Raw genomic sequence first — 27975 nt, 5'->3', positions numbered from 1 at the left:
TGTACACACACACACACACACACACACACACACACACACACACACACACAGACTCTGGGAGTCTACCTTAGAGGTAGCATTCTTATTTAGAATGTTTAAGGCTTTGAGTTTAATTCCTAGCAATGCAAACCAACATATGCACACCAGCAAATCACACGTACCAATAGTTCCCAGTTCAGGAGTACCAGCTCTTACAAGATAAAAGAATTAGAACAGACCTGTGTTCACTTTTATATCTAAAAGTCATGCAATCAGTCTGATAGAATACACTTGAATATATCATGTGCCTACAAGCTTTCACATGCAAATGCATAAATGCTTTAGGTGGAGAGAAAAGCCATCCAATGATCTCCTGTATATTCCTGGCATCCTGAGTGTATATATTCCTTCTAGCCACAGAGTTTTCTGTCCCTTGGGGGTGTTGACATCCCTCTCCCTTGCCAGATGAGCCTCCCATAACATTTAAAAAGGGTCCACTGCAAAGCATAAAATACATAGATTTTCCACCAACTGCCGATCTTCCAGAGGAGAGTGGAGAAAAGGCAGCCGAGCAACAGTGGAGCCTCTTCTTTTGGTACCCTAGCGCATTCCGCAACCCCTGGCCTACATATCGTTTAACAAACTGCCCTGTGATTTTTGCGGGGCGTGGCACCCTCCCTGATTTAAAATCCCCGCATTGCTCAAACTGCATTGTTCTTCATCAAGTTGAGTCGTTTTTATGTGAAGTGTCAAGCTCCCTAACAAATACCTCCTGCCAGACAAATCAAGTCCCTCGTCGGAGAGCCTCGGCTAAATAGTTTATAGCTTTAATCTGCTCACCGAGGTGTGCAGTCTATGACAGTAATTATAAATGCAAGGAGAAATTATAGCTGAATGCCTTAACAGCATTAGGAGCCGCTTGACGAACAATCATGAGCGCCTGCTCATTTCCAACAATAGAGGGCAAGTTAGTGTCAGTGCATTAGAGAGATCTCAGTTCTGCATGGCTTTTTCTCGCATTTACCACGGAATGTCACTTGTCTCCTATAAAGTAGAAAAAAAAAAGCATCGTGGAAAGCTTTAAACTTGATAGTTAAAAAAAAAAAACAGACAAAGAGAGAGATGCAGAGGGAACGGTTTATCTTCACCACTCCGATTTTTCTGTTTTGTTTGGCGGCAGGTTGGCTTTAAAACGAGCTCATGGAAGGTAACTGCCTGTATACCTACAAGGGACCTTGAAAAAAATCCCTCCCAGGCCCTTTTAAAATGCTTTTGTAGAGAAAGACTTCATTAAATGAAGGGCAAGTTGAAGATGATCTCCAGGAGCAGCCCCTCAACTGTCTGTGCTGTCCCTCGGCTGGCTTCCCGCTTCTCCGTGCGTCTTCCAAACCTAATGACGCAATTTGCTCTTTATTTTCCCTCCTCGCTTTTGCAGAAAGACGTTTTTAATTTAGCTGAAGAATTACACAAATGTATTTTAAAGACATAAATCCATATAAAAAATATGAGCTAATTAAAACATTGCACTCCCTGTCGCTCATGGAGTTTCAATTTAGCAAAAGGAAAAAAAACCCAGAATCACGTCTGGTTAAATGAAAAGATGATAGTGATGGCAGACTGGGGTAAATTAAAAACAATGTTGATCTATATTAAAGCAGCGAATTACACACGTCAAGACCGAGCGCTCAGAAGTCCAAATGAGGGGAAAGTGCGATGGGATGACGTGACCAGGGAGGTAAGGCAGATTGCTCAGATGAAATGAAAAAAAAAAAAAATTAGAAAAGATTCTGCTCAGTTCTTGTTACATGAGAATGGCCAGAGCCTCCCACATGACCCTGCTTTTTTGTTTATCATTTTGTCTCCACCTGTGGTTGTATCACCCTGGACACATTTGATCTCATCTTATTTTGTTCATCTAAGATGAATTCCTGAGAGTCAAGATGGTGTATACATATGTCCATGTGGGTCTGGGTGATGTCTTGTTAGATACTTTATAGAAATGTGAATCATACTAAACAGGGGAAGTAGAATGGCAGGAAGGAGGGTGCCCGCTTCACCCCACAGGTCATTCCTTGGTCCCCATATTTCTGTGTGATATTTCTGTTTTGGTCAACCTCTGGCTTTATGATGGTTTCCTGAGGTCCAGGAGCTCAGGGACACCATGGCTGTCTGTACTCGCTCTGTGATGTCCATGGGGTAGTGGAATTGTATACGGGCACATTTCTTGTACTGCACCGCTGTCATTAGGCCATCAGAATTGTGATTCCTTTATAGCCTGAGGTCTCTAGGAGTCCAAGGTGACCCTTGTTTTTGGCACAAGTCTTACCCACAAATCTTTCCCCTGCATTGTCTGTCAGTCATACAGTAGACCCTCAACTCAGGCAAGGAGCAAGAGACAAGGACAGAAGATAGATGAACAGTGGATAGACATGTGGTGCTTGAAGTTGGGATGCCTACCTTTGTTGACTGTGTGTGAATGGAGGGATGATGGAAACCTATTTGCTGAGGATGTCCTTCCTTCAAAATGAGGATGCCGAGTATAACCATTCCTGACTCATAGGAAGAGGCCAATCAATGATAGTTCTGCTGTTGCTACTACAATCAAAGGCTGAGGTTTACAAGGGGAACAACTATCTGGATATGAATCAGTCATCAGAGAGGACTGTAGATTCCAGTTGCTTCCAGTGAGGCTGCAGGACACAGGAGGGCTGTGCAGATTCTCCAGGGCTTACTTTTGTGGGCTGACTGAATACCAGGCATTCTGCAAGGCAATCACATGCATTTCTATAATTCTCAACTCCTTCCTATGTGCAGGCTATAATGTCCTCATTGTACAAATAAAATGGGGTTCAGCATGGTGGGTAGTATGAATTGGAAGCCAGGTTGGATAGCCTGAGCATCCAAATGCTCCACAGAATGAATGCTCCCATCTTTGTTTCCCTGGGACAGGGAACGAGTTCCTCTTGTGGTCTCCATTCAGCAGCTCTCCCTGAGTTGCTATCTACATGTTTGCCACTGGCCTCCATGGCAGACTCTCGTTTTGGCCATTATATTATTTCCTGGGACCACTATGTTTGCTGTGGGACAATGGCCTTCTTGATATGAGCTAATGCATAAATGAAGTTCAGAGGTGGTGGTACTTTCTAGGGCTGTTAGTGAGACTAGCGTGAAGGGATGCTTGTGAAGCAATTGCTGCGAATTCTGGCAGTTTGCTGTTATAATCGGTCTTCCTGCTGGCTCACTGCTATCCCTGTCACTAGACAGAATGTGGTGCATGGTAAAACACAACCAATGTTTGATGAGGGGTGGAAGGTCCAGAGGGATGGAGGAGGATGGAAAGAAGGGACTTTCTTTAATGGACAAAGAAATGGTGGGTACCTCTTATAGGCTTTAATGACTCCAGCCTGTTGGGCTCTTTCTGGATTGGCATGTAATCTACATGATTAATAATGACAGAAATACAGGTTTCCGTGTTAAAAATTACTCCCATGCAAACAATGACTCCTTTTCGAAAATAAAACTATGGTCCACATGATATTTGGGACACAGCTATCCTAAGACTCTGTGGTTTATCTGAAGGGCAAGTTCAACTGGATTAGACGTCCATCCTTTATCTTATCTGGCAGCCTTCCATGCATTTCACCCTGAACATACATTTTCATCAAGCCATCCATAACAGAAGTGGCAGGTAGCTTGTTGGACTAGAATACATTTCTGCCAGCAATCTCAAGGTTAGGTGTGCTGTTAAATGCGTACACTATATTACGTGGTGATGACTATAATTTGAAGTCCTTATGCATTTGAGACTCAATGATTTACTCTGTTTAATTCTAGTGAAGAGCAAGAGACTTTTAAAGGTATATACAGATACATGCTGAAATTGTTTTAGATTAGTTAGGTCCTAAAAGAGAGGGGGCCCATTTAATGCTTTTGAAGGAATTTTAAGTGAAAATTTGGCTTTGCTGCTTGGCAGGATGTTCACAGGATTCAAGGAAGGCACAGAAAAGGAAAGAAAATTCAGGTCAAAATTCATGTCATTTAGAAACACATCAATATGGTAAACTCTAGAATATCCCATCATACCCCGATTTTTCTGAAATACATGTTATTTTTCACACATTGCACCAGCCTCCATATCAGCTATGGTTAGAGTTCCAGATGACAGTAGAATCCTGTGATCGTTTAAAACCACCAAATTTTTTCCTTTATAATAAGATATATAAATAAAAAAAAAGAAAACAAACTATCCTATGCATAAGCTCTAAGAAGTGGGCAGGACCTACATTAATGACTCTGGTTGAGTGCTCTTTCCTAGAGGAGCCAAGCTTCGAGACACCACCTTGTCCCACATGGGGGCAAACATTTAAGCAGATTGAAATAGTTTCCCTCTAAACACAAACGCACCCAGCACCCACAGAAACTCACCCAGCACCCACAGTTTCTCCTCAGCACGCATGATACACTCTCCTTGGCTGGAATGACTCCAGACCTGTGATGTCAATCCAACCCTGTCTGACATCCCAGCAAGGCAGTGAATGCATGAAGACAGAGCTTTGCTAATCTAGATAATGATAACACTGTCATCAATTAGAAGCATTTATTCTGTACAAATATGGACAGATGAAAAAATAGTGATCTTACCCATGTGGTTTTTGGATTTACAAGTAGCCTTTGCATATTCCCCCAATTATGGGATGGTTCTCACTTCTCTAGAACAAATAGTGGGTGGACACTTCAGATTCTGACTCAGGGTGGCTGAAGCCTTTCTTTTCCTCCCTTCTCCTTATTAACATACCGCAGTTAAAAAATGATTACAGACCTAACAGGTGGAAAATTGGTCTTTATTATAGCACAAAATAAACATCACCTATTTGTTATCTTCACTGTGGTTTGGACCACAGTTATTAGATTTGAAACATACTTCTTGTCTCTAGGTACTTTATGTGTGTCCACCTTTTTTTTTTTTTTTTCAAGGACCAGAAGAGCATAATGGCTAATTACATAAAAATTTAAAAATGTGATATGGCAAATAAATAGCATGTGGCAGAACCCCGAGCTCACATGTGGGATCAACAGATGCGAAATAGTTTTCCATTCAATAAGGTAAGATGTACAATCATGCTTGGAAACCCGGAGATGAATCTGCCCGACACATTTAATTGTCATGACAAAAGCATGCAAACACCAAGGGTGGTCTTCGCTGGAGCCCACCCAAATCAGAAGCATGGATTCCCACCCAGAGGCTGGCATGTCAAGTCAAGCATGTATTTCCTTTCCTTTTCTTTTCTCTTGACCATCCTTATACTCTGAACCTCTCTGCCTCTGTGAGGTACACTCTGATCCATGCCATAGAAGGACCCTTCTCTACCAGGAACTCCCCTGCCGTCCACACCTGTAGAACTTGACCTGAAAGTCTCCTGTGTAAAGTAAATGCTTTGAGAATAGGGTGTGGTGAGGGCTCATATGATAAGCAAATATCAGCTTTCCATACTTTGTCATGAATTAATTAAGAGCAAATACATAATGCTGTGGGACATAAGCTGGGGTGGGGGGAAATGCAGAAGCTTTAGTTCATGTTGGGTCCTTGTGTTGGGGTGTTGCCCCAGGCAGGGGTCAATCTAAATATGTGTTGGGGTCCTTAGAGTATGGGAGTGTCATGCTGGAGGGGAGAGAAAAGGAAGGAGAGGAATCCTGTGAGAGAGGTTTGCTGATATCCAGCCTTGCTTATGCTCAACATTTGAAAACAGCCTATGCGACTAATCTGCTAAGGCATTTGCCTTTGGTCTCTGTCCTTCCTCCTGGAGGTGATGTAAGTAGCCTGGGTACTGGCAACTATACAAGGCTTGAACTTCTATGATACATGGTACAAATTCTTTTTTTTTCTCCTTCCGGTACTGGAGCTTGAAGCCAGGACCTTTTGCATGCCGGGCAAGTGCTTTACTACCTAACTGCACCCCCAGCTCAATAAAAATTACCTTGAAGCTGTGGGATCGACCCTATGCACTTGACCATATGCGGGTTGCAAGCCATCCACTTCTATATGCAAAATAAACTCTCAGGGATGCTTTGCATCTGTCTTTGTTCATGGTGGACTCGATCCCGAGTTTACCCTAATGAAAACCAAAAGGCGAGTGAGGAACAAAAGCCTCCTCCATTCTCATCTCCCTGTTCCACAGAGAACAGTACATCTCAACTCTTCCCCTTAAGGGGTACCTGCTCTTCTGTAGGAAAATGAATGTAGGAAAGAAACAGGGAATGCGTGGAAAGGTAGCCATTGATAAAAGTCAGCTACAGAATGCATTCATTGAAAGGACCATAAAGATAACATTGAACCATTCGTGAACTGATAAAGCTACCTCTGTATATGATGGGCCCAATAAGTCCTCCATCTTCACTCTGGTGCTCACCTCTTCCCCACTCTATATCAGCATTGCTGTGGGGAGGCAGATGGCAAAATGGAATCTAGTCCTCCGGGAGGTCAGGTCTTAGGTCGCTAAGGGAACTGTGTGTTCCGGGGCTCAATCAGCAAACATGAGCCTCACCTCTCTTAGATACACTGTATCCTACTTCTTTACTAACCTGAAGGACGTTGGGGAATTGCTGGGACCCACTCATCATGTTCTGTCTTTTGTAAAAGTTAAGTTCATGCCAGCAAGCTACAGTCTTGCATGGCCTTGGGAGATACCCTCTGCCTCTAAGCAGACCCATCATTTCCTTTGAACATGCTCCTCACAAGGCCATGGTCACCATCACCTGGGAGCAAACCCATACCTGCAGAACTATTCTTCATCCACGTCTGTTACAAACTGAGAATGGTGTTCGGGTGACTTGCTGTGCGTTTTGCTTAGGTGGAGTTTTACTGCATGTTTGCTCACAAATGTCCGACTGCACAACTTACACTTGAATTTAGAGTCTGTGTCCTCTTCACCAGCTATTGTTTCCGGAGACCTCTGAGCCGACGACACCCGGGAGATCTCCTGCTCCGCCTTGCTTGGCTGGTCAGCTGCCATCCGGGTCATGTCCTTCATTTGGAAGCCCAGGTGAGACTCTAAGTGGCTGATGTAAGTAGAAGGGGTTCTGAACTGGGATGCACAGTCACTGCAGTAAAAGATGGGGTGCCCTTTGTCCATGTTTTTCAGGAATTTTGTCCCACCTGTTTTCCTAAGTTGATACTTGACATTGGCCAGCCAGTGGCTGATTGTGGTCATCGAGAGTCCTGTGAACTTTGAGATTTGCATCCGCTCTTGTGGGCCCAGGTCAGAAAGCAGATATTTGCCCTCCGATGTCTGGAAGAGGCTCGAGGCAAACTGAGCTTGCAGGATGAGAAGGTGCTGGGGGTTCCAGTTGGACTGCCTGCCTTTCCTTTTGTGCAAAGTTGAGACTTCGCCGGAAACATCCTCAAAGCGTCTGACATCCATTTCCAGCTTCATAGGTGGGACCCTCGAGGAAGCAGCTGGCTTTGGGGTGGTGGCTTTGGGTAGGACCTTGACCATATCGGCAATGTCACACAGAGCATGCTTCTGAGGTGGGGACGTGCAGGATTGTGCTTGCGAGGACTCAGCTCTCTTGCTTTTGGACTTGGTCAGGTCAATGGGCTGGTCGCTGTTCTCAAACAAGTAGTGTCGGGACACACTGGCCGGCCTGGTGGAGGTGGGACTTATGACCGGCTTGTCCACCACGCTGAGACTGGACTTATGGAACATGGAGATTGTGCTTGAGTTGGGGCTGGAGCAGGAAGGGGAGCGCAAGGGCTCCGTAGCTTTGCCCAGGTGGTTGTTCAGGACCGACTGCAGGGCACTGAGTGGGTTGATGCAAGGCAGGGCCGGGCTGTGGTTAGCCGGTGCACATCCATTGCTCATAGAGGACACTGGTTCTAAGGGCTCTGGTTTCTCTTTGAGCAGCTGCTCTTCCTCCTCCAGGGGACAGGGCTCCACCTTTCTGGATTCTGCAGGTGGTTCGATTTTGGAGAAAGACTCCCCCTCAGACTGGCTGAAAGAGGTCGCCTCTTCGTGGGGACTTTCCTTCCCACACTCCTTCACGACTTCATCTTTGTCTTCTGTCTCCTTCTTAACTTGAGTGTACAGGGCCAGGTTTGTGGGCACAGGGCCAAGTGGCATGACTTTCCATTTGGGTGCAATCGGCCTCAGCTTGTTGGCGAGGTTGGGTCTGATTTGCAGTATCTGGGAGCCCATTGCCATGGGTGGCTTGGCACCCTCTGACAGCTGGTAGGCTGCATGGATACTTGGGTATGCGCTCCAGCTGGGAGCACCATTTTGGGCCTTGTTGATGGCTGTGGTTACTGTATTTTCCAGTGACTTTAAAATGTCTCCACCACCCTTTGAGCCATCTTCCAAGTCCTCTTCTCTTAGATACTGGTATTTCATGGTAGGGTCGAGAGGTTTCTGTAGAGGGTCTTCATAGTTTTCGCTTTTCACACCCTGTTCCTTTTCATTGATCTCCTCTGCCTTCTCCTTCTTGCTCTCTTTCTTTGACTCAGTGGTAGAGGCTGTACAGTCAGAGGCAGAGTTACTTGATGGCTTAGGGGCCAGAGAATCACTGTTTGGAGTCTCAGACAGAGACTGCATTTTCTCCACGGCCAGTGGGTCCAACACCAGCTGCTTTCCTTTCTTGGAGGCAGAGCTGGTGACTTTGAGAAAGTGGCCTGTGACCATCATGTGGGTGGTGAGTTGCTGCAAGGTATCATGAGAACTGCCACACTCCATACACTTTAAGATCTGGGACTTGCAGGCCTCGAACTGCCAGGTGTAGCTGGCTCCGTTTTGGTAGCCATAGCGGCTGTTGGAGGGCAGCTGCAGGTTGGCATTTTTCTGGGAAGAAAATGAATCTGCAAGTGACCCTGTGGTGGAGTCTGGAGAGCAAGGCCTGTTGACATCAAAAACACGCTTCTTAGCTGGTGTGACCATTTTAGAGGAAATGGTTGGTACCGGTTCCTTCAAAGGCACTTTTTGGTAATGTTTTGTCTTTATCATGTGGACGCTCAAATCTTGCAGGGAATCGAAGGAGTCACCGCAAAACATACATTTCAGTACCTTTTGAGCATCCTCTTTGTCCATGTCTTGGAAGGCCCTTTTCCGGGGCTTTGAGTAGCTTGTGGGTCTGAGCTTATCTTTCTTGCGGTTGTCATCTTGATAGTGGCCCGTCTCATTCATGTGCACGGTCAGCTCCACCAGAGTGTCGTAGGCTGCGCTGCACTGCCTGCAGCGGAACCTGCTGGCCCCGGTGAACACTGAGCCACACATCTTACTGCTCTGCCGGTACAGTTGCACAGAGCTGAATAGGCTGGGCTTAGAGACAGACCGGGAAGGCAAGTTCTGCTGTAGGCTTTTGGACAGGGCGTCTTGGTGCCAATCAAAATCATTCTTGTTGCTGCTGTTGCGGGTGTCACAATTCCGTCTCTCGCTGTTGGATAATTTGAAGCCGAGGCCCAGGCCTGACCAGTAGGAATCTGACAGGATGTTGGCATAGACGGCTGTCATTTTATCCATGCAGTTATGGGGTTCGCTTGGAAGCTTGGGGTGAGCATTTGCTTTCTTGTCCGAGGCATCTCGGCCACAGATGCTCTTGATGTCTGACACCTGGTCGCTGGCATCACTCAGAAGAGATTCGTTTTCTGCGTCCTGATTGGACAGGTGGCTCCCTGGAGAGTTCTGGCAGCTGAAGTAGCCTTTCTGCTCTGGGACTGTTTCTAGTTCCTCATCTGTGCCAGCGTCGTTGCTGCCCTGATGGTGAGCCACCGAACCACCGTCTTCCTCCTCCTCCTCTTCCTCCTTTATTTCCTCCTCTTCCTTCAGCACTTCCTCCTGGGCATAGCCTGCAAGAGATACAGAGATGGACTAAATGTAATGGCTCACACAGTCCATCCCCATGTCCCTGCTTCCCCAGGCTGAATGGAATAGCAATTTGATCTATACTTTTACCAACTGCAAGCAACAGAAACAGGAGAAAAGATAGATGATGTATTTTTATTTGGGGGCAGGGTCTCATGTAGCCCAGGCTGGCCTCAAATTTGCTATGTTGCAGGACATGAACTTTTGATCCTCTTGCCTCTAACTCCCCAGTTCTGGGATTACAGCATTCAGTTATGTGGTGCTGTGGATGGAAACCAGTTTTTAAGCATTGGCTATTTCGTTTTAACTCGGTGAAGACATAACTCTCTATGTGTGATGACTATCACAAGTTAACAATTAAGGGATCAAATATCATTCTGATATTCCTACAAATTAGCAATGGCTAAATTCACGTGTATGGCTTTCTGGAGATCTAGACTGAAACACAAACCCTATTAACATCTCAGAACAGGAGGATGTTGGCTCCTAAGAAAGCTAGCGTGGCCCTCAGCATTTCAATGGCAGACTGTCCCAAGGCACTTGGGAGTATCGGGATAGAGGTATCCAAACAGGCACCTGGAGGCATAGCCATTGTATCTTTGATGGCCTGTGTCTTTCTGTTGTAACATTTTTTATTTATAGAGAGTTGCTGGGAAAGAGACCATGGAGTATGCAAATACAATCTCCCACCAAAGGCTGAAAAATTATGTAAGCTCAGCAAATACAATGATTTTAAAATAATGGGGATGGTGTTAGAATGCGAGATTTGGGGGCTAGTCTATTATTCTCACACGGTTTTATGAAGACCTTTACAGACACGGCTAAAAATACTTTCTCGATCTTGTTCCTGTAATTTCAAACGCACCGTGATTTGTGGGTACCCGTCATGAGATGCCAATTATATAGTTGATTTGTGGATGCAAAATGCTATTGGGGAATGTATGCTTTCCCTTCTCTGAAAGGACCGAGGGCCAGTAATTGCATAGGGAAAATGAAGGCACGAGAGAGCGGGCGCAAAAGAGAATTAATGGACAAATATCCATCAGTGCCGATGGGGAATGTGACTGTTTATGCCTGTGGGTTCATTTTCTCCACCTGGCCTTTCAGAGTCATGTGGGCAAAATGCAACCAAAGAGGGACTCATGCAGAAGAGACCCAGCTTCAAATCTGCAAGCTTAGCATGATCTGAATGTAATGTTCTCCTCATAAACATCGCTCTCCCTCTTGATGGCAGGGAAAAAACAAAACAAAAGCCCTGGCCCAGCTTCTGCTCTTTCATCCACCAGAACTAAAGCTTGGAAGGGAGGTGTCCCTGCACTCATGGCCAGCAGAGAGAGTTCAAAGACAAGGGGGTCAGGAAGAAGGAAGCCGTAGTCATGGGATCAAAGCTGTTGCTGTTGGTGAAGATGAAGAATTTTAATTGAGAAATTATTCTCCCCCGGCACCCAAGTAAATCACTGCAAATGCATTTTGATGTGTGCATGCATGTTCACATGTGTGTGGGCATGTGTGTTCACATGTGTGTGGGCTTGTGTGCAGCTCTGGTGGAGGTTCGAGACTGATGCTGTTGTCCTCCTCAGAACCTCTCCTCCTCATGTACTAAGGCAGGCAGGCTCTCTCACATGAGCCTAGAGCTGGCTCATTCAGCTGGTTCCTCTAACCAGCTTTCTCCATGGGTTCCCTGTATCTGCCTCCTGAGTGCTGGGGTGACAGGCAGGCTGTCAGGTCTGCCTGGCTTGTATGCAGTGCTGGTTCTCCAAACTCTGGTCCTTATGCTTACACATTGACCACTGAGCCATCTTTCCAGCCTCCAAGCATGTCCTTTCATTTTTATCTAATATCCACATACAGTAAGTACAATTATTTATCTATTTTTATAGGTAGTTCTGGAAACTGAGGCTTAAACATGAAGAACACTGCAGATCCTAAGGGTCCCCACAAAACTCATTCCTGTCTGTTGAAAGAATCCATTGTCTTGTGCAGGACTCTCCCTTTCTTTTTACCGACAACTTAATGAGTAAGAAAATCTTCCCAGGGCAGCAGTGAAATTTGGTCGATCTCTAACAGCTAGAGAGGATTGTGGAAAGGCTGAAGGCAAGGGCCCATAGCTTTGAGGGCAGGAGTCCATAAAACAAGATAAAATGTAAAAGTTCAGTCTGGCCACAAGTTTTATGGTTGTGTTTGTTATTTTATTGTTATTGGTGAGGTGTTTTTTTGCTTTCCCAGCAAGCTGACAAGCAGATTTTTCATTAAATTGGTGTTGCTGGTCTCTAGTGCCAAAAATTGATTGGAGGAAAGGAAAACTATCCAATCCAGCCAAGCAACCACTTCCTGTAAGAAAACTGCATCTTGAAACAACCGAATGCCTACATCAGACCAGACCCTCCTCTTCTCTTCTGCCAGGACTAACTTATGAGTTTTTAGGAGGTGTTACACTATTACGTTCATGGAGAAAGTTCTTAATTTCTTAAGTTCTTAATAAAAAGACAAAAGTTTCCTGAGACATGGAAGATACTTCAAAAATCAGGTATATTTTAGCCATCAGATAGAAGTTACTAGTTACTTTGCTGTTGCTCTTTCTTTGGAGTGTCTCTTTGCAGTCCCAAGTTGGCTGTGAATTCTCACAATCCTCCTGCCTCAGTGCTGGTATTGCAGGCATGAACCACCACTCTTGGTGAAATAATTTTGCATTTGTGAGTGAAATCAGGCAAACTTTATGAAATAAATACAGTCACTTTTGAAAAGGAAATGGGTGTTATGACTCTGGGACAAACACCAAGTTAACAATATTACCCATGACTGCTTCAGGCTATAACATATAGTCACCATGCTTATGAGTAGTGTGGTCACAGAGAGAAAGAAATGTATGTATACACACACACACACACACACACACACACACACCATTTAAATATATGTAACATACACAACATATAAATATATGTAACTGACACAACATATAAATATATATATATAACACACAAACCATTTAAATATATGTAACACACAACATATAAATATATATAATACACACAACATAAATATATAATACACACAACATATATATATATATATGTAACATACAACATATAAATATATATAATACACACACACACACACACACACACACACACACACACACCTGCCAACTGGTACAGTCACTTTGCAGCGAGGGACAGGAAGTAGGGCTTCTTCCCATTTTTCCTTTTTTTTCTGCTGACCTTTGGTGCTGAGCTTCCCAGACCCATTCAACCTCACAATCTACTTTGTCCTTCTAAATGGATTCCTCAGAAGAAAAGTCGGAGACAGCACACTCCTCCCCCACAATACAGATAAAATTTTCTGCTTAATTAGGCATTGACATGTTTACTATAACCTTTACAGCAGAGTAACTCGTGCTGAGAGACCCTTTTTGTCTGTTTGCCTCCGCAGAACAGACTAAATCTCATGCACCCGATAAAATAACACATTGAAAAGCCTCAGAAAAAAAAAAAAGTGCCGGCGCACCTGTCAAAGGGAGTGCATCTTAACAATGGCTGAGGGTTCCAAGGAGTTTCTCAAAACCACATTTTAATATTAAACATTTAAAATTGTTCACTTGATCCAAGTGATTTTGTTTGCTACCGGCAGTGGAGGTGAGCAAGGAAAGGTAGCCAGAATCTGGGTGACTGGGGTGCATAATGAGGATCTGTCTCTCTCGCCATCGGTGAATTGTTTAATGAGTTGGCATCGTGTGTGAATCTGGCTATAAGCAGATGAGTGGCAAATTCGTTCTTATGAATACTTGCCTAGCAAAAGGAACAATCACAATTATGCCAAGGTGGTAGTGGCGGGGGAGGGGAGAGTAGCACTCTGTAGAACCTTTTTTGTGGATTTTTGGCTTGAAGATCAAACTAATTTTCTATATTACACCAATTTTATAATTCTACTCGTTACCATTGTTTGAATCTGGCCATGAGAAACCTCACATCTCCAAGACAGTGAGCAAATGAACCAACCCTGTCAATTCTTTGTCTCAGTGCTGGGCTTGGGAGAACATTCTCTGCCATGCTTCCCTCTGCTCAGATAGGGCTGTCCTACTGTCCTCTAGGATAGAATGATAGCCTCCTCACTTCTATTTATCCCAGCCTCCTAGAACGTTTTTTAGTTTTAGACAGATTCTCTGTATATAACCCAGACTGGCTTTGAACTTACAATTCTCTTATTTCAGCTTCTGGAGTTCTGGAATGACAGGTGTTCACTGGCTCTATTGCTAGAACATTCTATGCAAAATGAGCCAGGCCAGGAAGTTCCTGCTTTAACTCTGGCAATGGCTTTGGTACACTTAAAGTGAAATGCAAACTCTTAGGATCGACTCTAGGAGCCAATAGGATTTGGTGTCTGTGTGCCTCTCAGCTCTAGCCTTGAGCAGCCATACCCTCCCTGCTGTGTGTGTCTAAGGAGCAAGATGGAACTGACCACTAACCCGGTTCTCTGCAATTGCAGATCTCACCTCCTAGGAGTTCGTTCTCTTTGCTTTTGGCCAAGGCCCTTTCTCAAACAGAGATTTTTCCCGGCCAGTTCCCCTTCTTTCTGTAAATTCAATCAGAGCCTGCGTCTTAGACATCCCACAGCGCTGTACTAACAATGGTCCTTTTCTCCAGTCTGCTGATTGCTTGGGGGCTCCCATTGAACATGGAATTAGAATATCTGCCCCAACAATCCACCTCACAAACTTTGCTTCTCTTTACAGCAAGTCCCACTCTGGCATGATTACATCTTGTCCACAAATGTTTGAATGAAGGAAGGATTGGATGAATAGATCAGACAGTGAGAACATTATTTTTTCTGCCACCTCAGGCTACTCAGCAATAGGGCTGGTTCTCACACGAGCAGTGATCAACCCCCTCCAAATCGCTCAGGTATGAGTCACAACCACCTTTATGAATTTATTCGGGCAGACAAGAGCACACCAAGAACGGTGGTTCCCGGCTAACAGAGCCACTGGCTTTCTTGTTGGCTAACCTTCTGCAGTGTGGATTTGTACTTCAGCATGAAGATTAAGAATAGACACCAAGACTGCAGAGCATGAGCAATTAGGCTCTTAGGGTGAACAGCCTGCTTCGAAAGAGATTCACACACAGGCTGTCTGACACTATGGGCTAATTTTGCCTCTAACATATGAAGATAAACTCCATCACAGTTTAGTGGTGTGTGCTCCATAGATATTAGTGGGGGGGATCATCTCCTGAATTCTTTGTACTTTAACAGTATGTGGGTAAATTTAGAAACAAACCCTTACGTTTTCAGAAAATTTCTCTTAAAAGTCAAATAAAAATAAAAAGGAAACTACTACTTTTTAAATAAGTGACTACTTTGGTTGTTCTAAAAATCTCCAGTAAAAATTGTTTAAATGACATTGTACAAAAATAACTTGCAGGTTATCTCATGTTAGATATTAGACCTTTGCTACAGTACATTTCTAGGGTTAAAACATGGACAGTTTGTAAAATGGCATAGGAGGTGAAACAAAGGTTTTAACCAGAGAAAAATGTAAACCTTAGGAAGCCAGATTTTCAAAAGCAAACCAGGATTTGACCAGGATCTCATTTACTAACACACCTGACTGTGACATGATCATTTTGCCAGTCTGTCCCACTAAGTGACAGCTTAAAGTCACACAAAGAGCCCTCTGTATGTGGGGCAGATCTAAATGAGGGCTGCGGACAATTCCACACCAGGTTCCTAGTAGGTACACTGAGCGATGACACCTGGTGAGGCCACTGTGTCCTGTTCGGTGAGTGTGGTCTGCAGTCTGTTAGTGCAGACATAATTATTGGCACTCTGCTGCCAGGATGAGTGGAGAGTTAGAAGATATAGTGTGCAAGGAATCTGAGCCACTTTTAGAAGGTGGCCAAACCCAGAGCTAGGGCCTCTAGAGGAAGGGTGGAGGGGCCATCTGCTTTTCATTTCAGGATGATGGGAAGCTAGAGGGCTGCAGGATTCTATGCCATCTCAGATGATATGCACATAGAACCCAGGTCTCAGAAGGCCAGGCTTAGCCTGCCTGCAGCCTAGAGGAGTTATCCGGGTTCAGACACATCTGGAAGCAGGGATATTTTCAGTAATCATGCCATCACTCAATGTACAGAGTCTCCTCAATGGTACATATAATGGTGACTTAGACATACTCCTTGAAAGAGGAGGGTCCGTGGGACTGGGGAGATGGCTCAGTGGAGAAGAGTGCCTGTTGTATGAAGATCTGAGTTCAAATCCTCAGCACTCCTGTAAAAAGCCAGACATGGCCTTGTGTGTCTGTAACCTTAATGCTGTGGGGAAATGGAGAGAGAGAGAGAGAGAGAGAGAGAGAGAGAGAGAGAGAGAGAGAGAGAGAGAGAGAGAGAGAACCTGAAGAGAATGCTTTACCCAGGTTTGGTGATATATGCCTTTAATCCCAGCACTTGGGGAGCAGAGACAAGCCGGTGTCTATGAGTTCAAGGCTACATAGTGAAACCCTGTCTCAAAGGGAAAGTGGGGTTTTGTTCACTCCTCGATGTGAATCTCAGAACCAAACAAGTGGAGTTCTTTGTTTGAGGGAACACTGCAGAGAGAGTAGGTACAATCCTGGTGAGGCTCATCCTGAGACTGCAAGACCTTTGTGGAAACAAATGAGAAACTTCCTTATTTTGATTCTCTCTTTCTCTCTCTCTCTCTCTCTCTCTCTCTCTCTCTCTCTCTCTCTCTCTGAAACTAATCAGTGAATTACAATGATTCACATGCACAATGGATGCCTATCAGATGGGGTATGTATTGTTATGGGTGTATATTTATACAAAATACTTTCCTGGCCCATCATCAGCCTTCAGACTGTGAACCTGTTTTCTCATGGTACATTGTGACTTTCTCCACATCTTCATCACTAGCCAAAAGGACTAAGACCAGGGAAGTGGACCCTCAGCTTCCTTGTTTATTCACTTGGAAAAAAAATATTTACTCTCTGCTACCAGAGCCAAGATGCTTTGGGCGAGTTTCACAGGGACTGCTGTCCTGGGAGATCCTCCCAAAGCCAAGGAGAGGGGAGAGATGGGTTACTGACAGATACAGGACATCAGAATGGGGAGAGAGAGGTCACAGGGAGGTCACACATCCTTGTAAGAATGCAGGTAACTAAGTGGGGAAAGTAGGCCACATGGAAAAAGAAACAATCCTGACACAAGGATAAATAGGAACAGACATTTGGCTGGATGGAGAGATACTGAGGAGCCATATAGTTTGTGCCATGTTGAGAAGCATAATGTCTACTCAGGCTCTAGCATAGGGCCAAGAGTTCCTAGGCTTTATCTGTATGCACGGGTGAATGTGAAGATGTGATCAACCTCAGATGTCATTGTTCAGAAGTCATCTCTCATTGGCTTGGAGATCACTGATTTCCCCAGGCCAGCCAGCTAGTGAGCCTGTCTCTGCCTCTCTGATGCTGAGGTTCCAAGTGTGGACCAATGCACCTGGCTTACATTTATTTGTTTATTTATTGATCTATCTATTTATTTATCCATTTATTTATTTATTTGTCTATGCATTTATTTATTCATCTGTGTGTCTGTCTATGTATGTATGTATCTATCATCTATCTATCTACCTATGTATGTATCTTTGTATCCATCTATCTATCATATCTATCTATCTATCTATCTATCTATCTATCTATCTATCTCTATCTATTTATCTATGTATCATCTATGTATATATGTATGTATGTATCTATCAATCTAAGGTTCTGGGCACCAAACTCAAGTCCTCACACTTGCAAGAGAAGTTCATTACCAACTGAGCTATCTTCCCTAGGCATTTTGTTCTGGTCATCTATAGAGGTGAAACCAGGCATGTCTGGGGTCCATTCATTTACAATCCTTGAATGTGGAATGGGGAGCAGGAGAGACTGAGGTGGAAGACCTGGGCTGCTTCTCTGGTTTTCATCTCCTGAATTTTCTGACCAGTTTCCTTACCTGTTGGTTTCACTCCAAGCCTGCCTGCCTCTAGGTTATGTTTTTTTAGGGCAAAGAAGCAGCAGGGACCCAATGTGATCTCTCACTGTTCAGAGTACGTTCCCTGTGTCAGCATCAGTAGACATACAGACTGTTAGGCTTGCCCCAAAACTTGCAGGATGGGGATCATTTCAGACTATCTCCAGGGCATTCTATAATCAAGACTCCACGATGTAAATGTCTAAGCCGAGAGATAGTCAGAATACAGGTCTCCACACCAGTATAGAGATCTTAAGGATGTGTGGGAACCAGCTTTGGGAAAGGTTGAATGATTCACACATAAATGCTTGCTGCCAGACGACACTGCCAAGAAACACTGAGCAAGAGACACAAAATCACTTGCATAAGGCTTATGAAGCTGGGCCCTGTAATCACAACTATTTGGAAGGCTGAGGCAGAAAGATCTTGCATTCAAGGCGAGCCTGAGCTGCAGAGCTAGCATGGGAAAGTTAGTGAAACCTGTCTCAGAATAAAAAGTAAAAAGAGCTGGGATGAGGCTCGGTGTAGAGCATGCTTAGCGTGCATGAGGCCCCAGGCCCCATCCCAGGACCAGGAAGGGCCAGGAAAGGACTTGTTCAAGAAGGAATAGGTGAAATGGCACACAGTCTTGGACCAGGCAGATTGTAGTTCAGATCTGCCACATCTTGCTTCCTGTGATCCTGGGGAAAGTGCTCATATTTTCAAAGGGGTGACATCTTCACCAATAACAGGAATAATAGTAGGGTGTAGTTTGTAAGGTGGCCAGGGTATCTCATCGCAGAAAGCATATAAAACAATCAAGGTGTAATACTTCCTCCAATCTCCCAGCCCCACACTAGGCACTGTAAGAACTGAGAATCCTGATCTTCAACTTGACCTATAGAAAGCTGAAATCAATTGTCTTCTACGTTTTCTGTTATCCTGAAATCTTAGCCCAAAACGACAGCACTCACTCGGCATTTGCATCCACTACAAGGCAGCTTTGTTAGTGTGTAAATACAAAGAGAGCCTCCTGTAGGGTGGGGTTTGCTACTTAATACAAAGTCATTTGTATAAGGTGCCAGTGGATATGTGCAGGGAACTTCTGTAGAAGTGATGCTCAAATACAGCGCAGCAAGTTATTAGATCGTTACCCATAATGATAATGTCTGCAATCCTTGAGAAATAAATCGGCCCACTATCCAAGAGAAGAAGGTCTCTGCTCAGAGCCTCAGGCTCCGCATCGAGAGAGGTGACAAATGCTTGAAGCAGAAGGTCTCTGAGAAAAAAAATACTTTATATTCTGCTACCTCAGGTTGCCGGCCAGCATGCATTATTATTGGGATGCGTCTTAGTGACAATTTAAAAAAGCAGAGTGAGAAAATATTCATGGAGAAGGGAGCCACTTTGGAAGCTTTCTGGTGCTTCCAGTTTAGAAATCATTATCCTTAGAATATCCTCAACATGGAGACGGCCATCAATCAGGAACTGGGGGGAGAAAATGTGAAAGAAAACAGGGGCAGAGAAATTGCAACGGGATGGATGCTTCCTTATTCAATGGAGAACCACAGGCTTTGACTTTGAAGCTGGAGCAACTGTTTCCAGCAGAATAGCGTTACTTATTTCCTATACATTCTCCCACATAAGGCTATATACATGCACATGCACCCACCCATCATTCTTTTCAAGAATAGAAGGATTCTATCTTTTTTTTGTGCCAAGGAAAGGGACACCAGCTCATTGTCCAGGACGACCTTCAGACGGGATGGGGAGCCAGTGCACCATCTGTACTTCTGGCTTTTTCCAGTTTACTTGAAATAACGTCGCTCACACAGCATCCTACAGAATGTGAAGGTGATCCTGTTTCCCTCTTGCCTGGCCTGAAGTCAGACAGCTCTTCTCTTCTCTTCTTTTCTTCTTCTCCTCTCTCTCTCTCTCTCTCTCTCTCTCTCTCTCTCTCTCTCTCTCTCTCTCTCGGCAAATACCGCTTCTTTCTCTGAAATATTTCATGCAGATAATGGATAATGATCACTTCTCGTTGCCTTTTCTCGAAAACGTCTAACTGCATTAGCAAAGAACGGACAAACTTTAACCCACATCTTTTGCTAAGTTCGTGGCTGTGACCACTTCCCATTAAGGAAGAAAGAAAGAGAGAAGAAAGTCCAGCGTTGCCTCCTAGAAGCTAAATTGGTGTTGTCAGGGAGCTGGCAGGTTCTTGTGTTTCAGTGAGGAGTATTTGCTGTCTCCTGAGTCATAGAAATCCAAGGTGAAAAGAACGCTTTGTGGAGTGATGCCAAGTCCGAAGACTGGGAAGGTGTCCTGGCTTGGGGACTCTTTGATCCTACCGTGCCTGACTCTGAGAGGAGACCTTCCAACCTTTCTTTTTCATGTTGTGTTCTTCACTAGGGGTCATCATGAGCAGCCCACCCAAATGGAATTCCTTCCCATCCCACCCATTTGGAAACAGACCTACATTCTTCCCACTGAACTTGGGATTAAATGTAAGGGATGGGGAGAGCAATGATTTCGGCTCTCAGGACTTTCATCTTGCATCAGTCCTCAAGAAGATGATTAGCAGGTGCCTGAGCGTCTTCAGTGTCAGGGAGCACCCCACATCCAGGCTGCTTGCTTGCTGACTTAAAGCAGCCCTGATATTTAGGCTCTGTGGGGGCACAGTCTTACACGTGTCCCCCTGTCCTAGTGACAGGAACAGAAATCCACTGTGAAGAGTAGTGTCGCTGAGGCTGAGTTTCTCAGGAGTTTAGGTATTTACTCTCTCAAGTGACGGCAGAAAAAACTAGTCTAGCATTATTCTTAATCCATTTCTTCAGAATTTGTTTAAATGTCCTTATTTGACTGAAAAGTTTTTACAAAACAAGAAGGAAACAAAAGCTTTAGTAATAGAAGGGACTGGCAATTTTAACTCTGCCAAATAAATCCTGACCGAGTTTAGCACTTAATTAACTAGGTTTAGCTTTCAAATGAGGCAATTTACGTAACACGGGCAGCTGAATCCAGGAATGGATCCACACTGGGCAGCAGAATGGACTGATTCCCCAAATTCTGAGAGATGTACAGCCCTCTTGTCTCTCTGAATCATTGATGGGAAGTCCAGCAGGGTCTTTTGACTTCAGTTTTGGGTGAAAAGTACTTTGAAAATGGTCTTTTCAAATCGTGTTGTCCCTTCTCTGCCCTGACCATCAGCAGAGGTCATAGGTCAGTGAGTTGACATCCCCTTTTGTGGTACTGCACTGGCTCTTCTCCAGGAGAGGGATGTGGACACAGCTGGTTGTTTAACTGAGGGGGCCCTGAATTGCAGGCAGCAGCATCCACTGGCTGGGGTCTGGATCAGAGGAGCAGGAGGAGTGAGGGGTGAGGGGATGGTTCGCTAGGAGTGCTTGTCACACATGTACCCTCTTGTCTCCGAGGCTCCTTCCACAGTTTTAACAAATCCGTGCACAGCACCCTCACTGTGTCCTAACATTGCAAGGGGCACCTTCCCTCGCTCCTGGCTGTGTAACATCTTGTGTGTAATAGTTATATATATATGCTAGAGATACATGGGTTATTTCCACACAGAGATATGTTTTATAGTAATCAAACCAGGAATAAATATCTCCAGTCCTTTTAGCCCTTTTCATTTCCATATGAAGAGGACACTTAAAATCCTGTCTCAGGTAGTCTGCAATCACATTTTTGTTAAGTGTGGTCCCCTGCTGTACAACACAACACCAGAATGGATTCTGTGGTCAAGGCTGCACTGTCCCCCAGTCTTTCTTTATCTGCAGTCACCTCACTACTCTCCCCAGATTCTGATGATCACCATTATGCTCTCAGTTTCTGTGAGTCTGGAGTTAGATCCCAGAGGTGAGGGAGATGAGGCAGTGTCTGGGGTGACTGTGCCTAGCTCATACTTTCCAAAGGCTTGCAGTTGAATTCTGAATGACATCACCAGGGCTGCCTATGTAAAGCTACTCTCATGCAGGCACATTGGGAAAAAGGATGTAGATTCCAGTCTCTGGGAGTTTAATGGAATGGGACTTCAGGACATTGGATGGTCTCTGAACAAAACACTTAAAATATATTTTATAAATATCTGATGATTCTTTTTTTTTGGGGGGGGGAGGGTTGAGCCAGGGACTCTTTATGTAGTCCTGGCTGTCCTGGAACTCACTATGCAGATCAGGCTGGCCTTGAACTCGAAGAGATCTGCCTGCCTCTGCTTCTCAGATGCTGTGACTAAAGGTGTGTGTCACCACATCCAGCCTGATGATTAATTTAAAAGACTGAAAATATTGAGACAAAATGAATACTTCCTTATTTCTTTCTTTCCCCTCTCTCTTTTTGCTTTTAAAACATAAACATGTGCCCCAGCTTGACCTACCAGACTCTTGTGAATCTGATCTCATGACTCAGAGCTAGATCATGGTTAACGTGGATTTGCCCGACAAGACCATCATGTAGATGATTCTCTCCCACTTCCTCAATCTTCACAGAGATACAGGCTTCACCCCTTTCTGAGTGACACTCCTTCCAACACGGTCCCTGTTTCCTCTCAAGTTCCAGGCGCTAATTTTTAATTTCATAATCACCATGGAAACAAATCTCCAGGCTTGTCTGTGAGGGATTATCTAGATTAGGTTAATTTAGGACAGAAAACCAACCCCAGATTTGGCTAGTGCCACTCCTTAGGATGGGGTCCCAGGCTGAGCAAAAAGAAGAAAGTGAGCTGAGCACCAGCATTCATCTCTCTTTGCTTCCTGACTGTGGATGCATGTGACCGACTGCCTCAGGCTCCTGCCATCATGACCGATTGTATCTTCACACTGTGGGTCAAAACAAACCCTTCCTTTCTTAAACTGCCTTCACCAGGCATTTTGTCAAAGCAACAAGAAAACTAATACAGTCTCCAACGATGATGCGTTTCTTGCCATCAAAGACCCAGCCACTCTCTCATGAGCAACACTCGTTGGGAGTGAGTTAAGAACATGAATTTGTATGAATGCAAACTGAATAAATTATTTTCAAAATTGCTTTTAGATTTATTTATTTTATGTGTATAAGTGTTTTGCCTGTGTGTATGTCTGTGCACACATGTGCCTGGTGCCCTCGGAGGTCAGAAGAGGGCATCAGAACTGGTGTTCCAGATGATTGTGGATACTATGTGGGTGCTGGGTGTTAAACTAACAAGTGCTCTTAGTTGCTGAACCATCTCCTTAGTTCCCAGAATGAATTCTTAGTCTGGTAGAATAAAACAAAATGCCTGTATTCTTGATGCTTGGGAGGTGGAAGCAACAAGGTCAGGAGTTCAAGACCAGCTTCATCTAGACAGAGTTGGATGCCAGACTGGGTTTCAACAAGACCCTGTTTCACAGAAGAAAATATCAACTTGAAGCTCTTGATGGCATGGCCAGACATGCATTAGAGGTATTGGCATGTTCTATATTGAAAGACCCAAACAAGCAGAACCAAGTAATACTTAGAAGAAAGTCCCATTTCTAGAGACCAGAACCCTTGTTCCAGAGTCTCCTCCCTCTACAGGTACCTCAGCCATAGAGCTTGGCTGCATGCACGGGTCTGCTTTGAAAATGCTTTTGAGAGACGTATCATCCCCCTGTGACTTCAATGTCTAGAGCACATTTGCCGAGCTCAGAGTCTATTGTGTCAATAATCTGCATATTTAAGAGTCCCCACATGCTCATTGAGACGATGGATGGAGCTGGTACAGTCTACTGGGTCAAAAATCTGCTTTAAATAGTCTATGTACACAGTCGGTTGAGTAAATAACAGCATTTTCCAAAAGCCCCTAAATATATAATAACATGATGGATCACATTAGTCCTCAAAGTTGCAGCCTCGCAACCACCGATCAGGAAAATGATGCACATCTTAACAAGCCACTTACAAATGAGCTCGTCTTCCCCAGACGAGGGTGCAACTCTACCTCAGCTGCATCTGTCGTCTGCATAGGAAAGACCCTCCCCAGGGAGGCATCTGTGTCTGCTTGATATTATCTTGTCCAAATAAACTGACCCAGTGTGGGGAGTGGAGACCAGAGAGCTATGTGTTCTCATTTTGGTTTGGAGGTTTCTACCATTGCTCAGCTGGTGTGATTCAGATACAGGGGCTAACTGTTCTCTTGAAACCAGTTAGAAGTCTAGATTTTGAGACCCCTGTCTGACCCTGTGTTGCTAGGAGGATGGCTTAGATCATATGACTTCGTTAGCGTCCTGTTTGCTTCCGTGGACCATGTTCTAAAAGAACTGCTTGATCAGTGCCTTAGACTTTTAATTTTTTTTTTTTTTGTATCCTCACAGAACTCCAGTGCTCTAGTTTCAGGGATGAAAAATCCTCGTTTTCCAGAAGTTAAATTTCCCATGACGGCAGACCCAGAATCTGGTAGAGTTCAACTTTGAAGGGAGCTTACTGCATCCAGGGCCAATGTCCTGCTCAGCTGTTCCCAGAGTCAGTGTTCCAGCAACCCTTCCCACTGTGCCCTGCTTAGTGATGCTTTGTACCACAGAGGCAGGTGAGTGTGCAGCTGTGCACTGTGGAGGCAGGCGAGTGTAACTCTGTGCACTGTGGGGGCAGGTGAGTGTGACTCTGTGCACTGTGGAGGCAGGTGAGTGTGCAACTGTGCACTGTGGAGGCAGGCGAGTGTAACTCTGTGCACTGTGGGGGCAGGTAAGTGTGACTCTGTGCACTGTGGGGGCAGGTAAGTGTGACTCTGTATTGTGGAGGCAGGTGAGTGTGCAACTGCACTGTGGAAGCAGATGAGTGTGACTCTGCCCTGTGGAGGCAGGTGAGTGTGACTGTGCACTGTGGAGGCAGGTGACTGTGCAGTTGTGCACTGAGGAGGCAGGTGAGTGTGACTCTGTGCACTGTGGAGGCAGGTGAGTGTGACTGTGCACTGTGGAGGCAGGTGAGTGTGCAGTTGTGCACTGAGGAGGCAGGTGAGTGTGACTGTTTTCATACAATGCATGCTCATGGACAAATGTTGCATTTTGTAAAAACACATTAAATGAAGTAGCACTTAGGGGAAATGGGGCCAGATGGACTGCTCTAAAGATAAGGAAGGCCAAGTATCAGCAAGCGTAATAAACACAATGGCTCAGGGTCTGGAGAGACAGCTCAGAGGGCAAGTGGGCAAGTGCTGAGATTGTGGGCACCTGGTTTGGTCCCCAGCACCCATATAACAGCTCTCAACCATCTATAACCTCTTCTGGCCTCTGGGGGCACCAGGCACTCATGTGGCATGCATACATATATGTAAGCAGACATTCATATACACATTAAAATAAATCTTCAAAGCAAAATAATGGTTCAGCTGAAAACCCTCAGTGAACTCATAAAGTTCTGAAAAACCTAGAAATCTCTTCCATATAACCTGCTCTGCTGCTCTTGGGTTTTTACCAGAAGGACTCCACATCAGCACATCACAGAGATCCTTGTACATCCATTCACTGCAGCACTGCTCACAGTAGCTAATGTGTTGAATCAACCTATTTGCCCAACAACAGAGGACTGTGTAAAGACAGGGAGGACGCACAGAATGGAGGCTCTTTCATCCATAAAGGATGGAGTGATAATATTTGTAGGAAAATGGTATAGAGAGAGAGAGAGAGAGAGAGAGAGAGAGAGAGAGAGAGAGAGAGAGACTGAGACTTCTGGTCCATCCAAGCAAAGAGAGAGACAGGCAAAGGGGTAGGTTGGGCCTTTTACCATCCAGTTCTCCTCAGCTCTCTTCTATGCTGGTGAACCTGGCACTTGTCAGTGCTGTTGAGCAAGAATATGTTGGAAAAAGTTATATGTGAATCAGTGCAATCCGCCTGTGCTATTCATATGACTGACCAATCTGACAGATTTTACCAATTGGGAATGAACTCATATGCTTCACAGCACCATGAGCTAGAACAGACCAGCCTTTATTTTATCTTTCATCCATAAAGATCTTTCATGTTCACCTAAGCCAGTCACTGAAATCCTGGGCATCTCACCAATGCAGTCCCAGATCTGAATTAATTACTTAAGCACACCAACTTAAACAGTGTAGATATGAATGGCTTCTAGAATAGAATTTGCCTCTCATGAATTCTCTCCTGTTGTCAGGGGACAAGAAGGAAGAGGTTCCTTTTAGTTTTTTTAAGCACTTACTATGTGTCTGACACTCATGCATGCATGTGTGTGTGTGTGTGTGTGTGTGTGTGTGTGTGTGTGTGTGTGTGTCAGGCTCTCAGTTCCTAGCTAGGCTGGCCCTGGGCTTGTCCTCCTGAGTGCTGGGGTTTTAGGAGTGCACCGCCACACTGAGCTGGCCTCCAGTTTAAAATGTGGGGCTTGAGGCCAACGGAAGAGATGCAAGAAGCTGTGCAGAAGAAGTGAGCAGGGTCAGGATGGGAGGCAGGTGCACAGACCCGAAGCCAAGCATGTCCCCCTCAGCACCCTCCACTGAGTTTGCAAGTTCTGGAATGCGGTGGAAAGGGACAGCTGTTTCTTTAGCTCCTCCCGCCCTTTTCAACTCCTCCAGATGCTGGCCACACCCTTGCTACTCACAGTTGCTTGTTTATTTTGTACAGTAGGACTTTAATTTTGAAGACATATGTATTTATTGCATATATATGAGGTGTGATGAGCCATTTAACACACGCGCGCATACACACACACACACACACACACACACACACACACACACTCTCTCTCTCTCACACACACACATCTATATACAGACATGTGATGAGCAAACCATGATAAATGGCAGCCCATAACCTCCAACATATATCATTTCTTTGTGTTGGGAATATTCAATGTCCTCTCTTCTAGCTGTTTTGAAATAGGTGGTGAATCATTGTCAACTTAGTCCCCTACCATACTGCAGGTCACTCTCCCTTCCTAACTGGACTTCCATTCTCCTTAGCCAGCCTTGCCCTGTGCTCTTCCATATAGATACTTCTTAACACTCTTGGCCCTCAGGTAACATGTTCCTGCTCAAGATTCTCCAGTAACATCCATCTCACCCAAAGTTCAGAAAGCCAGCGTTCAAGTCCTCCTTGTTGGAGAACCCTCCATGCTCATTTTGAGTGGTCAGGTGAGTTTATAGTCTCACCAACCATGTGGAAGTGTCCCTGTCCCTCCACATCCTCACCAGCATCTGTCAGCTTTTGGCTATGTGGCTAAATTCTGACAACGGCAAAATGGATTCTCTACAATCTCAGCTTAGTTTTGATCTGCATTTCCTTGTGGGATATGCTGGTGAGCATTCCTTTCTTTACTTAGTGGCTATGTGTTCTCTATTCATTTATTTGTTGATTGGATCACTTGCCCTTGTCTTAAGATCATTGTGTGTTATGGATGCTAAGTCACTATTCAAGAGTTAAGGGAGGATTGATATCACCAAAGCGTATACATGACTGTATGGAAATGTCATAGGGAGACCCATTAATCAGTAAAAATTAACTCAAGTTAACCACATAAGATTTATAGTTTTCTCAATAGGGTCCTTGGATTCCTATGTCTGTGACTTAGCTGGTCTGCTCTCTCCTTGAGCTTTTTTTTTTTCTTAAATCTTGACCAAATTGGCCTCTCAATTCTTTCTTCAACAGGCAGGGCACACCTACATTGGGTTTCACTCTGTCTGTTTTTCTCTACTTTTCCTCCTAGTCGGCTTGAACATAATTTCTGGTGAGTGGCACTCTTGTCACCCCATTCACCATGGCAACACTCTTCCTTTAGGGATCCTTGATTCCCTGGGTCTGCTGTGTCTCTCTTTACCCATCATGCTTACCAGCTTCTCACATGCTGTAGATGCGATGTCTTTACTAAGTCTTTTGTCAGTGATCTCTTTCCTTCTTTGTGTGCTCCAAAGAGCGGGGCTTTTCATCTATTGTGCTCAGTAATGCACAGGAGCACATGCTTGTGATGCAGGATATGTGCTCCAATATATTCACTGAATGACTCAGTGAATTCTCAATGAATCTGTGGGCACCTTAGACTCCATAAAGTGAATGTAGTTTATCAAAGGTGATTAGTTTTGATTATCAATTTGACACACTTTAGAATCACCTGAAAAGTGAGTCTCAATGAGGGATTGTCTAAATTAGGTTAGGCTGTGGCATATGTGATGAGTGGAAAACTCCAACCGTCCCTGGGCAGTGGATCCTGAATTATGTTAGGAG

General features: G+C 44.6%; 1 protein-coding gene across 2 annotated transcripts in view; it reads right to left on the bottom strand.

Annotated features, from left to right (window-relative positions):
• Tshz2 (teashirt zinc finger homeobox 2) overlaps window positions 1-27975 on the bottom strand; it is a 450165-nt gene that overhangs the window by 185057 nt on the left and 237133 nt on the right. Inside the window, exon 2 of one of the 2 annotated variants that reach the window (XM_036183635.1) lies at window positions 6751-9811. In XM_036183635.1, coding sequence (XP_036039528.1) covers window positions 6759-9811 — 3053 coding nt within the window. In that variant the 3' untranslated portion in view covers window positions 6751-6758. The remainder of the gene's footprint in view (window positions 1-6750; window positions 9812-27975) is intronic. The other variant, XM_036183636.1, reaches the window with a different exon arrangement.

Source organism: Onychomys torridus, chromosome 4 (assembly GCF_903995425.1).
Source record: "Onychomys torridus chromosome 4, mOncTor1.1, whole genome shotgun sequence".
Lineage (NCBI taxonomy): Eukaryota > Metazoa > Chordata > Mammalia > Rodentia > Cricetidae > Onychomys > Onychomys torridus.
This window is presented reverse-complemented; position numbering and strand designations above follow the sequence as displayed.